This window comes from Aspergillus pseudoviridinutans (assembly GCF_018340605.1).
Source record: "Aspergillus pseudoviridinutans IFM 55266 DNA, scaffold_3, whole genome shotgun sequence".
Taxonomy (NCBI): domain Eukaryota; kingdom Fungi; phylum Ascomycota; class Eurotiomycetes; order Eurotiales; family Aspergillaceae; genus Aspergillus; species Aspergillus pseudoviridinutans.
This window is the reverse complement of record NW_025091283.1, coordinates 3933782-3949155: the sequence shown is the minus strand read 5'-3', so window position 1 is coordinate 3949155 and position 15374 is coordinate 3933782. Positions and strand designations below refer to the sequence as shown.

Sequence of the window (15374 nt, the reverse complement as noted above, 5' to 3'; positions counted from 1 at the left end):
GTCTCTCCAGGCTTGCGTGGCACAAGCAACAAGGACCAAAACCACTGGCTAGACGGGACCTTACCTCCAGACGCACTCGCGAAACAGATGACCTATCCAGAAGCCTCTTGCAGTCGGGCTCCAACTGCAAGTTCTGCATCCTCATCGGACCAGACAGCGCAAGGTCTTAGATTTCACGCTATCTGGATTTATCTTTACCTAGCGAGGGCACCTAGGGTTAACTGCTCTCGCTTAATGAAGTGTGTTATACCGAGACGCTCGTACATCTCAACTTGTCAATAGTCAAGCAGCATCAGATCTGCATTCAGCAATACTATCATCTATGGTACAAAGAAGTCTGAAGAAAGTATTCATATTGCAGTCAAGGGGAATCACACGCTTCAAAGCGCCTCCCGAAGTCCAAAGCTCTTGTAAGTCAGGTAAACGCCGATTATGCTTCCATGGAAATACACCCGCGAGGGCAAATAGGCGGAAAGGTTCAAGAAATCAAAAAATCGTGAAATTCTGACGGATTAGGTGTCATTCAGATGACCCTAATCAGGCTCTATGGAAGCCGTTATCAGTCGCTGTGGAGACCCTTGTAGGTGGACGCTTAATGGAACAATTGGAAGAATGACCACTCAAAAGAGCAGAAGTGATGCCACAATCGAATCTCACTATCCACTAGTAGTCGTCCCGATTTCCGTAATATGCAGCAGCCCCGTGGGAAATCAGAGGTGGCCGTACAACTTCAACCGGTAGAAGCACGTAAAGTTTGCTCCCCAATTTGAATTGACGCGGAAAGCGACTCGGTCTACACGGATGTCGGGCTGATCGATGATCGCATCCAGACTGAACTCCTGGACGTGGTGCTGGCCGTGGAGATCATACTTCCACTTCCCTACACGGTAAAATGTCGGACCCAGAGTTGTAGCGTTCCAATAAGCACTCTCTGGTTCATTGTGGTAGGCTGGGCGAAGATAGCCCATTATATAGTCGTGCAGCGAGAAGCGCTCCGATAGCATCGGAGACTGGTACTCCGTCTCGAGCACCTTAGACTCATAAGAGAGGAGCCAGTTTAGGTAGGATTTATACCAACCGGCAGATCCTGCTTCCGTCGGAAGATCACTAGACGTACTTTTGTTGATCGTGTATTGAACCCAGAGCTCCATCTCCTTGGGTGCGGCTCCTGGATTCAGGGTAGCATGTTTCGGAATATGCTCGACAACCACCTCCTCCGGTACAATAGGCCGGCTCAAGTGAAAAGCCAGCTGCGACACGCCGTTTCGTGGAGCGCTACACCAGCAATCCCCCACACTGTCCCAGGGCACCAAGGCCGTAAGAGGTGGGTTCGGCTTTGGACGCGGATCTGTACCCAAGTCAGATACCTGGTCCTGCAGCCACTTAGGCAGCCTGGATTTCTTCTCTCCGTAGGTCGGACTTGTCATGCGCGGATCTACCAATACGCCCGTGCCTATACTGAGAAAATTGGGTTTCTTAGGCACTTTGACCGGCTCGATGATAGCGGTTGGGCCAGCGACGTTTTTGACCTCAGATTTGACGACTCGCAATTCCTTGGAGATAGAAGAAACTTGCGCTCCTAATCTCATCACCTGGTTATTGAGACTATTCAGCGCCTCTAAGTCAGAAGTGTTCAAGGGTATTGAGGGCGCAGGGTTGCGGAAGGGAAAGTGCGAGGCGATGTCGCGTGGTATGCTGGCAAGTCTATCGCTGAACGAGTAAATGGTGAGAAGAGATAAGGCGGTCACAAGTATAGCACCAGCTGTTCGAAGAATTTGTGTCCATGGAAGAGAAACTGATACTCTAGGAATGAAAGAAGTGGCTGGTGTTGATCGAGCGTGGTCTGTGAAGGATTGGTCTGACGACAGCGCGGTAGAATTGTTGAATGACTGTTCTTTCGTAAAAAAATTTGGAATGATAGTCCGCGCAGGTGCCGAAGACACTTCCACTTGTGGTACAGGCTCCTTTTGAGGCTCCAGAGGCTGATCCGGCTCGGTTTGATGGTCCGATTGTGCCTCAGACTCCACTGTCGGTTCTCGAGGTGTTTTCGAGACAGTAAGACGCGAATCAGGTTCGTCTTCCTCTACAATTGTCTCATTTGCGAAAGCAAGCCCAGAAAAGCGACGGGGAGGTGCAGTAATATTCTTCCCCACTGGTTCCTTACGATAGCGAGTGGAACGTGTCCGTTGCAGGTCATCATCATGGATATCACGTTCTACCATCCACGAAATGACAGATTCATTGTCGTCAATGCCTGCATTTTGCGACATTTCTAGAGACACGTCGTTGCGAGTGGGGGAGCCAATGCGCTGCAGGGGGGAAGGATACAGCTGTTCTATTGGCAGAGACGGATATTTGGGGTCTGTAAGGATCTGAGAGGCCGGACTGGACATGGTGGAAAGTGTGTGCGGGATAGGAGGAGTTGGGGTTGCAGTAGATCTCTCAGCTTGCGCTTCAATCTCTCCGTTGCGCTGATTGGGGGAGACAGTCGCGTCGCGTAACGCATCAAGCAATTGTACTTGATCTGGAGTCGGTTCTCGTCTGGTTCGACGGCGAACGGGCGATGCATTAGCAGCCGTTGACCGTCTCCGTGAGCGGGTGTTCACATGAGGTCGATCATCTGTATCATTGGATTCATCTGGGTCATTCAGTCGATCTCGCTTCTGAGCGTCTCTGATGGTCTGATCCATTGATTCGGCCACTTCGGCCAAACCCATCTTCTTCGCGACTAGTCGACGAGGAAGGACAGGCGCTGCTGGAGAACCATAGGCCCAGCTTGGCTGAGTAGGCACATCTGGCAGCGGCTGGTTACTGACACTTGGACTCGAATGGCCAAAAATGATCGAGGCCTCGGAGCGAGCAGTAGCTCCAGCTCGTCGGGTGCCCGCGCGCTTAGGCGGCATCTGTTGCAGGTGGCTTTGGACAGCCGTATATCGTTTGTCTATGCGAGGTCAGTTGGAACAGAAGTCTCAGGGTGGATCCGTCAAAGGTTGGCACGAATGCGAAATTCAACACAGTAGACGCAGATAAACTGCGGTTCGACAAAAAGTTTAGGTCAAGACTTACAGTTTCCGTAAACAGCGCTCGCTATCTGCAGCTGGTCTGCATGAGTCGAAGCCGACACTTCTCAAGCGGCGACCTCAGGCAGAGAGCGTTCTCGTGTTGTCCAAGGAGCTTCAGACCAAAGGCGCAGAAACCAACAAGAGACGATGATAAATTCTAAATCTGCAATAACAGCATTCACATACCATAGAATCAATTAATGGCTCTGTGTAATGTCCACGTTGTTGCAGTGGTAAAGCGTTTGTGAGACCCAAGTGAGCCAAGATGGATGGCGGACTAAAGACAGGTACAACAATGATATCGCCGCATTCAACACGGGATACTTCTGACTTTTATCTTTGGGGAGAAAAAGACAAAGACAACATCAAGACAAAGCGCTCCAGAGAATAAAGCGACTCAGTCAAGCCCTGCGAATGACGTTCGGCGTAGTCAAGAATAGCCTCCGCGTAACTGAAGGAGTTTGGCGCGCCGAAGCTGTCGAAGCGCGGGTGTTTTTCGCGGTGGCTGGAATGGAGACCCACAAAGCTTAAACACTCAGGACGGAGAATGAAGGATATTATCGATAGCTTTGCTGATAGATCTTTCAATATCGCGCGTTAGAGGTTATATTTGCCCCTCAACGGCTGTTCGTACTGTGGAAAGGGAGATGTCAGGTATTTGGTCAAGTGCCCGTTCCATTATGGAAGCCAAATCGGGAAAGGCTTGGCAACAAGCAGCAACAGAGCCAAGGCAAGCAAGAGCACAAAGAGAATATGATGATTACAGAGTTGAAAGAAAACCATCATGGAAATATTGAGTGAACTCGATAGCCAATTGATGCATACTAGAAGACACGGAGAAGCTTGAAATTGTTTGAATATCTTTATTCTTCGACCATGGGCCATTCAGCAGGCATTTGACTGGCATTGAAGGTCCCTTATCTCACGTATCACTCTTGTTCGATTCCTCGAGCATGTTTCATCTTGACTTGAACGCTTCAGCTTAAAATATTTCTTCTTTGTTCTATGTTGAGGAAGCCCGCTGTGTTACCTCCTGTCCAGATTGGCATACCCTTGGCCCCATCATACAGTTGCCATTTCGCCTTTATATTTGTTCCAAGATACATGCTAGTATACAAGTATGAAGAATGGTGTTATAGGATAAGGTGCAAATCATGATGTGCGACGGGTCAACATGACAAAGCAGCGTAGAATATAGGATGGCAGTGCAAGCCGTGAACAATCATGTAGATTTAGGACGTAGCCGGTGGAATCGTTCAACAAGTCCAGGCCGCCACGGTACCGTCCTTGCGGCCTTCGAGCAGGTATCCGTCCTTGAGCCGTACTCGCTCGACTGTCGCAGGCGCTGGGCCGGCCTCATCTGCACCAATGCCGGCTCCACAGTCCCAGTGATGTCCATCGGCCTTATCATATACTTTCACAACGTTCTCGCCAGCCGCGGCGACTATGCGCTTTGTATCGAACATCATGCTGGTGATTGGTTTGTCATAAGCGTACGCATCGAAGATGGAGCCCATGCGTAGATCCCATATCTGCAATCGTCAGAATTATTCAGGAGAAGAGATATTCCCAAAGAAGACTTACTCTGATGCTGCGGTCCTGACTTCCCGTCACCAAGTGCACTTCATCAAATTGCAAGCACGTGATGGGTCCAGTATGGCCCACGAGGCTACGATGAACCTGACCGCTGCGAAGATCCCATAGGCGGACCATACCGTCGGCAGTACCACAAGCGAGCGCAGCATCAAAACACTGGAGTGCGCCGACGAAATCCGCAGATGCATCCGGGAGGCGTCCCGAAGGGCGCCATTGTGTGTCGGCCCCGGAGGTTGACGCCTGAGCTGCGGCCCATAAGACATCTAATGTCTGAACGCAACGTCCTTTGACAAGGTCCCACTGCCGTAAAGTCTTATCCGCAGAGCCGGAAATCAGCGTGTTCCCCCTGAAGTGGAGCGCTGTCACTTCATCAACGTGGGCATCGAGCGAAAACACATAGCAGTCCTCCAGAGTTGTTGCAGAAAACAATGAGAAAGAATCTGATGCATTATCGTCCTCCGCTTCCCCCTCTTCATGTTTGTTGAGACGATTGTCACGGGTCACAGTGCGAGCACGACTTAGGTCCCAGAGTTTGACCGAAGCGTCCATAGATCCTGTGGCAACAATGTTGTCTTCGACCTGCAAACACCGAACGGAGGCATTATGGCCCTCCAGGAACCCCGTACAGCGGCCGATATTAAGATCCCAGACTCGGACAGTGTCATCCAGCGCGGCGCTCACCATCGTACCAAACGGGAAATCGAAGTCAATCGCTGTCACCATGTCAGTATGGGCTTGCATTTCCTTGATCTGCGATCCAGGCGCGAAATGCTCGTGTAGGATAGGCATCGAGCGTTTCCCTAACGGTTGTTAGTGACGGATGATAGAGTAACAAGCTTTGATAAACTGTACTTATAGAGCGCTTTTTCAGACTTCTCGGCGAATGTGAAGGCAATTTCTGATAAATCGATTCTGACATGAAAGACGCATCCATAGCCGCGTCTTCCGAAATGACCGAGTCATCGTTCACTGCCGAGGATTTCGGAGTTGCAGCTGTTACAGGAGTCTTCGGAGCTTCCTCTTGTATATCCTCAAGCTTGTTGTCGATTTCGGTCACTGTCAGATGTCAGAAGGAGTTCCATGAAGCCATCAAATTTGCCATAACCCACATTCATGTTCAAGCTCCGCCTCTTCCATCTCTAACCCTGCCAACCGATCCAGCACGATTTTTCTCATGTTGTGCAGGTTAGCGATTTTGTTGTCAATCTCGTGGATTTCCGAGCTACACATATTCTTGCGCACGCCCATAAGGTCCAGCCGCCGGCTCAGCAGGTCCCGTTCCTTCTTCAAGTCCGTCGGCGCTGACGGAAGAGCCGCAGTCGCCTCGCCATCCTTCAGCAACTTCTTCCCTTTGGAGCTGCGCCGTCGGTGGGCTTTCCTGAATTCGTGGTCGTCTTGGGTGGCCTTGAAGCCCTCGAACAGAGAGTAGGAGCTAGCGTCTTCGGGAATGTTTGCGAGTAGCTCGTCGGGAAGAGAAGAGACGGCGCGCGATTGAATTTCAGATGTTGAGAGCTTGGAGCGAACAAGGTCGGTCGGAGTGGTTTGTGTCAGGGAGAAAACTTTGCGCTGTGTCGTTGGCCGCCGTAACTCGCGATGTATGTCAGCCATGGCAGTGTGGTAATGCCCGCCATTGCTTGAATCGGTGATCGGTCCCATCAATTGCCCTGCAGTCGATGTGACTTTCCTCCCGAAGGCTTCGATATGCCGGGTCTGTACATATTGATGCAATATCAGCATACATTATTGACCATGCCCGTCCCACGAAAGTCATAGACGAACGCAGATACCGGAGGGAGCAAGGGGAAAGAAAAGAAGCGCACCGTTAAGCCGATCCCTAAAAGACCATCCGGCTCGACAATATCTGATAAACCAGAAGGCGACTCATCGCGGCGCTGTGTCGCCATGAGGCTAACCGGAGGGTCTTTTGAGACTGAAAGACTCAAAAACCCATAAGGCTTATCAGGACAAAATAGAAGAGTCGAATCGCTTCAAGGGCGACTTCTCGGCACTCGGTCGGCTCACTGGGGAAGATCAAGAGTTGGTCTGGAGTTGCACGCGATGAATTACCGTGTCTCCGAGCTGCCGTATTATTGTTACCGCCAGCTAGCGAGGGACAGCTGCCTCGATACTCTGCAAGACCCTTACCTATATCGATGATCAAAGGGATGATCAACAAGATATTCTGGGATAGGGTCTTTATGACGGCCTAGATGGTAATGCTAGAGCCGATCATCGAAATTATAGTCTCTGAATGTAGAAGAAAGGATGATTCCCAGCTCTTAAGCTGTGACGGAGGAGGCTTAATGTTCCAAAAATACCACATGACCGTAGTGAAATACGGAGACCATGATACCTACCTAGGTATTTAGGTAGCTAGCGACTTCTCAAACTTCTAAGGTACTATCTATCAGCTGAAAAGCAGAAGTAACAATAGAATGAGGTTGGTCAAAATATTTGGCTACTCATGATGTCTTACAGAATCTGGAGCGAACATGAGCTCCACGGTCACCGACGCTGTGCTTTCCTAGTCCGGCGCTGAAGGAGTCCTACATAACTGGATGAAGCTGCCCGACCATCGGCGCCGATTTCTTCCCCTCTTAGCTCAGAATAACCAAATATCTTAGAAGCTGGAGGTGCTTAGCAAATTCCTGACAACCTGAGCTCAACAGAAGCATGGACGCTGCAATTGATCTTTCAGATGCCTCCAAGGCGTTGGATCTGGCCAACATCAGATTCCAGTTGATGTAAGTCCGAATCTTTCCTTGCTTCTGCCCCGCACATACTTCAACCATTTCCGATCGGAGGTATTTCAAGTTCGCTGTTCGTTCGAGGAAATGATTTCGCTGATTAGGGACCTGTAACTTCACTTCTATCTGCAGTCGTCTAGAGGATACAATCACCTTCCATCTGATCGAGCGCGTTCAATTCCCCCTCAACAAGACCATCTACATCCCCGGCGGGGTGAAGATTCCAGGCGATGAGATCAGTTTAATGGACTACCTGCTCCGGGAGCAGGAGCGCCTACAGTCCCGCGTTCGTCGCTACGAGTCCCCCGACGAATACCCTTTCTTTCCCGAAGCGCTCGAACAGCCCATCCTGCAACCCCTCGAGTACCCCAAGATCCTCCACGACAACGATGTCAACGTCAACGAGATCATCAAGAAGCGATATGTTGAGAATATCCTTCCCGCGGTGTGCGCCCACTTCGGACGGGAGGATCGAGGAGAAGCGAAAGAGAACTACGGGTCTGCGGCGACGTGCGACGTCAGTGTGCTGCAGGCGCTTTCGCGTCGCATCCACTTTGGCAAATTTGTCGCGGAGGCCAAGTTCCAGAAGGACCCGGAGTTGTTTGTCAAGCTGATCAAGGCCAATGATCGAGCTGGAATCGATGCGGCCATTACCGATGCGAAGGTAGAACAGAAGGTGCTGGAGAGATTGGGCCTTAAGGCCAAGACCTACGGTACCGACCCTGCGTTTCCGTCCGAGACAGGGCCGAAGATCAATGTGGATGCGGTGGTTGCCATGTACAAGGTGAGTGAGAGGATTAACTGCATTGACAAATGAACATTGCTGATTGTGGAAACAGGAATATGTCATTCCTCTGACCAAGGTGGTGGAAGTCGAGTACCTCATGCAACGGCTGAAAGGCACTCAATGGGAGTGAACGATTTAGATGGCTTCTCCATATATATGATGTATTGATGGGAATGATGGGTCTTATGCCCTCACGAAAAGAAAAAATGCTGTAATCTCTGGGTTGAATGATGGATATAGACATGCATGCGTCGGCTAATACTCATACTTTTGTTCTTTCGTCATGAAATCATTGGCTGTAGCTCTGATATGCCTATACAGGAGGTTTTAAGTAGTCCGTCACATCTTTGACTGCTGCTTCCAGTTTCGGGCCGTCGATCAATATCAGACTTCCCGAAGTCTTGATGCCGAGATCCTGGAAAGCCCGTTTTGAGTCAGAAAGGCCCTCGTCGTGCTTATGTGTATATTCTATCGAGCCAGAGCAGATCGCATGTCGCTCAAGCACCTCATCCTCGGGGTGAAAGAAGAATCGCTCGACATTGCTGCCAGACTTCTTCTTCTTCTTCTGTGGCCGCGACTCTTCCATGTCCAGCTTGGATTCAACCTCCTCGTATGTCTTGGAGACAATCAGATAGTGGGAGAAATTGTAGGGCTCCTTGTCTTCAATGGCCCACGCGATCTCCTCTAGAAGCATGCTATACATCGGAGGAACAACTTCGGCGGGCATGTTGATCAAGCGCTCGGTGAGAATCAATCCAATTGGAGGGATAGGCGATTGGGAGAGGAGCTCTGACAGGGGTGCCAGGGAAGGATTGGACGAGGCTTTGCGTTGTAGGTAGGAAGTCAAATCCTTGATCACGGGTTTATCCTGAACAGGTAAGCTTAGATCCTCTCATTCCTCAAAGAACAAGTGGAAGTACTTTGTGCTCTTGCAGGTTCAGTACGGTCAAGAAGGCATATGGATCGGATTCGTTGCCGTCCACCTTCACTGTCGATCCGAGCAAGGGCTGTGCTAGTATCAGATCCGTCAATGCGGACAGGTCGAAGATCTGAGAATCGGCATCGAATAGTTGTCGGATGAGATTCTTGAGTCCGTGGAAATCCACCGCGGGTTGCGGATCGAACCATTCGAAATCCACATTCACCATATCCATTTCCTGATCAACATGAATGTCGTTAGCATGAAAATGCGATAGGAGCCGGATGGCAGCCATACCTCGTCCGACTCATCGTCCTCCACCGGGCGCCCGGTACCGCCCATCTCGACATCATTATCTTTGAGCTCTTTCCGCTTTCCCATTCTAAATGTCTTGATGCCGGTTGATCTGTGGGATCGAGATGCGTCTGTCTTGGCAGTCGAATTTCTCCAGACTTTCGTCGGCGGTCAATAAAAGATGCTCCGATACGGCCCCTCGCTAATTTTTTCGGACCTTGGCTTTATCAGCAGCTTATCGCAAACACGTGACATTTTTTATATGGGGATATCATTATCATCGCGACCAGCATTCAGAAAAAAGAACTCGTTTTAAGAATAATCATGCCCTGCTGGAGGCTGTGCATAACATTTTCTTGCCAAATCCAAGAATTCAATACTGGAGCTCACATTGTGGCCCGTCACGATGGGAGGGCAAGGTGAGCTTTCTCTGCACTCTCTGCTCCATTGATGAAAAATGCACGCCATTTGGAACTGTCTATCATGAGAGTAAACAGACTCATACGTCAGCTTCCACTTCCTCAACAGTAGGAACCTTGTCCAAAGTTACGCCATGGAAACGCGCCACCAGCTGTACACAATCCCAAACAACCTGCACCTCCTCCCTGGAGAGCCCCAGTCGCCTCGTGCCCCGAATATGCCAATGCGTCTCGGTCCTGAGATTCTGGCTCATGATCGCTGGCAACACAACCATCTGCGTATCCACATCATCCAGCACCTGCCGATCAGACAGAAACAGCCCGTAGGTGATCTCCCTTGTTAACCAGGCGAAGTCTTTGTGCGCATTGAACAGGTCCAGCGTGTTGGACGTGTTGCGCGCGTACAGCTTGCCGAACCAGTCCATTCCGCGCTCATGGTTGGCCGCGTCGCATTGCCAGTTCTCCCGCGTGCAGGTGTACTCTTTATCCTCGTCGCGCTCAACCTTGCTGATAGCTAGGATGGCTTCGAGGGGCTTGCAGACGCCGACGATGATGACGGACTTGAAGAGGGCTTCTCGTAGACGCTTGACGAGGGCTTGCCGGGCGCTTGGGGACTCATGGCCTGGCTGCCTGATGAGATGGAGGTACAGCTGGTCTGCGCGCTCCGGGTCGGAGCTGGCGGCGATGGTTGCGACTGCGAGGATGTACCATTTGTCTACGGGGAGGTTGGTGGATCTGAATCTGGATTCTATTTCTAGGAAGAGTTGTTCATCGCTAGGGTCGATAGATGTCATTGTGGTGATGGTGGGTCAACGTTAGTGGGTTGATTATCGAGGCAAGCACAGAGAAGGATGATGATGTCTCTGAGGGGCTGTGGTGATTATGCATCGCTGATGCGCACCTCCAACCCCTCACCTCAGCTTGCATTCTTCAGATGATGCATCCAAATGCGCTCCATTTATGATGGATTTCTCAATCGTAGATCCGAAATCATGTATGTCTGAAAACACTGAAATAGAATATCCTTGTGCTGTAAGATTACAGACTGCTCGCATGGTAGCCAGGAACGGTCAGTCCGGACGGAGCTGTAGATTACACCATGATACCATCGACCAACATCACCAACCAGGATTTTCCCTAGGACAATGTTTCAAATCGAATTGAATTTCCCATTTCTCCACAGTATGGAGTTATGATTAAATCAACCCAGTCAAACGCGCCTATTCTCCTGTTCTCAGGATACATCACCAGCCAGCCCCACAAATTATGATCTCAGCGACTCGGCCATATGACATCACAATGTCCAACATCTGCTATAAAGGTCTATCAAGCTCTCACCACGGCCAACACACATACTTCATTCAACTCAAATACAATACTCTAATTGACCTCACGCGACCTCTTACCATTTCTTCAAATCTTCAACTCTCAAAAGAATATCGCCAAAATGCCCACAGGAACCCAAAAGTCCGGTAGCTCATACTCCGGCGGCGGCCAGTCAAGCGTCGGCCAGCCCTCCGTCTACGAGGCTGGCGACCAGCGCAACGAGCCCCAGTCTGTCATTAACGAGCGGGAACGGTACCACGAGGGCCAGAAGGGAAGCCATAGGAACTTGGATTCGAGTATGTGTCTTTCCCAAACCCCGTCAGACAACCACCTTGGTCTGGGATCAACATAGCTAATAAGAGTAGAGGATGAACGCTCGATTGCCAATAAGCTCGCTTCGGCGGAACAGCACCCCAACCGTAACACGCGGTACGATCCTGAGGCAGAGTTGAGCAAGAAGGATCCCACTGCTCCGGTATGTTTCTTTCTCTGTCGGCAACAGTAGTGTCTGGAGGCTGATAAGTGTAGGCGACTCTGCACGGCTTTGAGCCCTCGAAGGGGGCCAAGATCGACAAGGAGCTGCAGGAGGACGATGAGCAGCGATTGAGGGAGAAGGGTATCAAGAAATAAATAATGGGTCATTTTGTTTGACCACAATGCAAGGGATATCTGGATATATCCCTCTCACAAGAACTATGAATATTTTCTTCACGAGGAGCAAGTGTAATGTTAGCTTTCATCTCAGAGACGAATTAAAACGGCTGTTCATAGGCCGTGGTCTGTGCAATTTGTGTACATGCTAGATGAAAAGTGTAGTCACAAATAATGTACATGCAAGATTAGAAGGGATATATACGATCCATGTGGCGGTATAAATGATCATCAACTCATGAGAAGCATGTTATGCTGAAATGTCCAATGGCGAAGTCCGTCAAATGCTCCGTAGGATGCAGGTGGGCAAGAAGCCTAGTATGTTCAAAGCAAATGGCGAGCAATGGCCGCGGAATCCCTTGAGAATTCCTTCTAGATCCTTGGGGCTGTTCAATCTTCGGTAAACTTTGGATCATCCTCATGCGGTTCAGCGAACACGTTCTGCCAGTAGCTCTCGACCTTCTGGCAAACTTCCGCCTTGTTTTCCCATGTCTGGAACTCAGTCTTGGGATCACAACTGACCCATTTAATCTCCTCCCAGTAATTCCTCTCGACGTCGTAGCCGAAACGACTAACGACATCTTCCGGTGCGATCCATGCGCGCCCGTCGGAGCCATCGGCTTTGAGCGTCGGGGCCGTCTCCCACTTCGTCCCGAAGACGTTCTCTGCCGGGTTGAACTTGGGGTAATGCGCATGTATGAAGAACACGCGCGGCGCTTTCGCCACGGAGGGATCTATGATCCGCCGTTTGTCCTGACTGGTCAAGGCATGGTCTTCCACCGGGTCGGCCTGTGCCATGGCCGACCCGGAGAGTCCTTGGCYGTCCGGCTTCCAATGACCGAGAGCCTGCACTCTCTCGCTGACTGCATAGAACGGCTCCCCCAGTGCCGTTGCCGCCTGCAAGAATGTCTCCTTGTCCCCTTCCCCTGGAGCTCCTTGCGACAGCAGCMGGAAGTAATGCGACGGGCCGTAATAATTATAGTAGGCGGCCAATAAGAGTGTTGTCAAATGCATCTCCTTAGATACCAGAAGAATGCCCGTCTCAGATGACTGTCGAGCAGACATCGGTGGGATTGGTTGTCGAGAGAGTTCAAAATACGCCGGAGATGCAGTCGAGGCCCAGAAGTCGGGCCAAGTGACCAAGCCGTTGGTCTTGAAGGGTTCCGAGTCAAGCAGCTCTTCAGGTTTGTGCAACGGGAAGCAGTCCGCATCCATCCAGATGATCTCCTCGAACGACGAAAAGAGAATTGCAAAGACCTTGAGTTGGTAATGCGCGATAGGGTTCTTCCCTACGACTTCCGAAAGGACGACGCACTTTGCACCTAGATCGGGAAGCACGCCATCACAGATCTTCTTCTCATATTCGGTTGCATCCTTCATGTATAGTTCTACCGGTAAGGTAGAGCCTGTACGGCGCAGCATCCGTAACGACGACAGAAACACCGGAAGGTATGAATTCCCCGCAGTCGAAACCAAGCCGCGCGTTCCAGCAGTGTGGGGTGAGCGCAACTTTTTCGATATTCGGATATCGCGAACATAATTCGCATGCGCTTCTTCCATCGCCTTTCGATCGTCGTCTTTCAGGAGGGTTAAATCGGGTCGCGCATCGGTTGAGGTGGCATTGAAATGGATCGCAGGAACATCGGCTCGGGCAACTGGTGATGGACAGTTTGGCGCATTCTTTTCTAGGATGGGCTTGAGGGCTTTCCAAAAGGCGATCTGACGTTCGGTGAGAGGGACTTCGAATGCGGTGCTGGGGACCACGGATGCTGGTGCCGGGGTCCAGTACAGATAAAAGGTCGAGATGAGAAAAATGGCGCCTGTGGCAAGGAGGAGTGACCTCAATCGGCCGAACCGGAATGTTGCCATGGTTGCGGTTCGTCAGTCAGCCGTTTTGAAGAGAAGTTTTGACGACCGTAAGTGAACGTTTTCAAGAAGCGTTGCAGACATAGAGTCGTCGAGGTTTGATTGACTCTAGGTTGGGTGCCAACTGACAACACCGGTGGTAACTACCGACCAGATCAGGGTAATACGAGCATTTTAGATGGACAATGGAGGATTCCAGCCAGTATCTGTAGCGTTCAAGGATAGAAACAGAATGAGAAACCTCAAGCTGAGGACTTTCTGCAATCGACAATAATCTGGTCCATTATCCCCCGTAGCTGCCCCCTTTTTCAGGTTAGTGCTGTCCTAAGAAAAGCAGCCAAGACTTTTAGTCAACCGAAGATCACCTGTTTATTTTATGCACATAACATTATTTCTTCTCAACAATTAATACATTACATGCCTGTGCCAAGAACACAGGGTCTCCTCTTCTAATATTCAAATCTAATGATATTGCTAGATTTCTTCTGTAAAACACAGACTTGGAACCATGCTGTCGATTAATGACATTCTGCAATCAATGTCCATCATCATCCACATTCGTAGGCCAAGATGTCGTCCGAGTCATCTTCGACAGAATTGTGCGCTGCAGCCAGCTCCACCTTGTCGTGGAGGGCGAGACAGGCATCAATGTCTGCCAAAAGAGACTCGTCGAGCGAAACTGAAGGGTAGACTCTCCAAATCTGTTGGAATGCCATGACCGTATAGGGAGACCGGAACTCTAGAAGTGTGCTCCGCACACTTTGCCTGTATAATAACGACCGCTATTCAGCAATTGCATCCTTGTATGGAACCTTGGTTGATATATGAGCTCTTGACTGGCTGATTCCCGCAATAGAGTCTGCAACGGAACGTGCAGCAGAGTCATGGCGGTGTTGGGGATTACAAGGAATGGCTCAAGCGGCCTCTTTCTCGGCTGGTTCAATCTCGCGAAGTACTTTGGAAGTCGAGAGACAGTTGCGGCAGACCATAGCATTAATTAGGGTCCGCTGTAGCAGTATCTTGTGCGACCGAGCATAAGAAGCTGGGCCTTGATGGACATAGCCGCTTTCCCTAACATGCTGCGCCGCAGGCTAGGTGACAAAGGTCTCTTAATGAGCATGTCGAGGAGTTCACAAGTGCCTTGTTCACGGTTTGCTTGTCCGCCTGCCAAGCTATGCAAAGCATAAATATGCACAAATCATCATTGATAGGGTCGTTGCTCTGTATCTCAGAGCCGATAGTTCGTCCGCTGATGGGTCTTTTACTATTGGTCTTGGAGATCTACCTTTCTTTGACTTTGCTCTTGTCCTTGATGATATATTATCTTCCTAGTATGGTAACTCGAATAATTGGTTACACCGCCTAGGGACAGCTCAACCTGCACCTTTTCCTTATTGTTTTCCTCTTTCTTCTCAATCCATCAATCGCATATCTCTGGTGATCCCAGTAGTGCTCATTCGCCACCATGTTTACTAGTTCATACATAATGCTTAGCCCCTGGCTATTTGCGTCAAGTAGTCTTTCTACTTTCCCACACCTTTTCCACCCAATTATATACCGCAAATCGTGCCGTGGAAGGATTTTCGGCATTCTAAGTATCGTAGTACGTCGCTTCGCTCCGCACGGAGGGTAGCTGGAGGCCGACGCCTCTCCTTTGAATCAGACCGTGTCCTTCATTTCGTCTCTACCACGGCGGGTGCAGTCAAC

The 15374-nt window shown here is 50.2% G+C and overlaps 7 protein-coding genes across 7 annotated transcripts; 2 read left to right on the top strand and 5 right to left on the bottom strand.

Annotated features, from left to right (window-relative positions):
* Positions 1-710: 710 nt before the first annotated feature.
* On the bottom strand, positions 711-2903 carry Asppvi_005138 (uncharacterized protein; the record flags this gene model as incomplete). The annotated part of the gene is made up of 1 exon (XM_043301064.1): positions 711-2903. One exon carries the CDS (start codon positions 2901-2903, stop codon positions 711-713), a length of 2193 nt encoding a protein of 730 aa, XP_043156999.1.
* A 1415-nt stretch (positions 2904-4318) lies between these two features.
* mdv1 (WD repeat-containing protein) lies at positions 4319-6562 on the bottom strand (the record flags this gene model as incomplete). Its single annotated transcript, XM_043301063.1, has 5 exons — positions 4319-4594; positions 4647-5458; positions 5511-5714; positions 5768-6368; positions 6479-6562. The coding sequence occupies 5 exons, from the start codon at positions 6560-6562 to the stop codon at positions 4319-4321; spliced, it is 1977 nt and encodes a 658-aa protein (XP_043156998.1).
* A 769-nt stretch (positions 6563-7331) lies between these two features.
* Asppvi_005136 (chorismate mutase ARO7) lies at positions 7332-8322 on the top strand (the record flags this gene model as incomplete). The annotated part of the gene is made up of 3 exons (XM_043301062.1): positions 7332-7402; positions 7538-8189; positions 8245-8322. The coding sequence occupies 3 exons, from the start codon at positions 7332-7334 to the stop codon at positions 8320-8322; spliced, it is 801 nt and encodes a 266-aa protein (XP_043156997.1).
* A 183-nt stretch (positions 8323-8505) lies between these two features.
* Asppvi_005135 (protein-transporting protein BCP1) lies at positions 8506-9492 on the bottom strand (the record flags this gene model as incomplete). The annotated part of the gene is made up of 3 exons (XM_043301061.1): positions 8506-9060; positions 9113-9349; positions 9409-9492. The coding sequence occupies 3 exons, from the start codon at positions 9490-9492 to the stop codon at positions 8506-8508; spliced, it is 876 nt and encodes a 291-aa protein (XP_043156996.1).
* A 412-nt stretch (positions 9493-9904) lies between these two features.
* Positions 9905-10618, bottom strand: Asppvi_005134 (uncharacterized protein; the record flags this gene model as incomplete). Its single annotated transcript, XM_043301060.1, has 1 exon — positions 9905-10618. The coding sequence occupies one exon, from the start codon at positions 10616-10618 to the stop codon at positions 9905-9907; it is 714 nt and encodes a 237-aa protein (XP_043156995.1).
* Positions 10619-11271: 653 nt separating this feature from the next.
* Asppvi_005133 (uncharacterized protein) lies at positions 11272-11780 on the top strand (the record flags this gene model as incomplete). Its single annotated transcript, XM_043301059.1, has 3 exons — positions 11272-11446; positions 11516-11625; positions 11679-11780. 3 exons carry the CDS (start codon positions 11272-11274, stop codon positions 11778-11780), a joined length of 387 nt encoding a protein of 128 aa, XP_043156994.1.
* A 411-nt stretch (positions 11781-12191) lies between these two features.
* Asppvi_005132 (alpha-mannosyltransferase) lies at positions 12192-13670 on the bottom strand (the record flags this gene model as incomplete). Its single annotated transcript, XM_043301058.1, has 1 exon — positions 12192-13670. One exon carries the CDS (start codon positions 13668-13670, stop codon positions 12192-12194), a length of 1479 nt encoding a protein of 492 aa, XP_043156993.1.
* Between the last annotated feature and the right edge of the window lie 1704 nt (positions 13671-15374).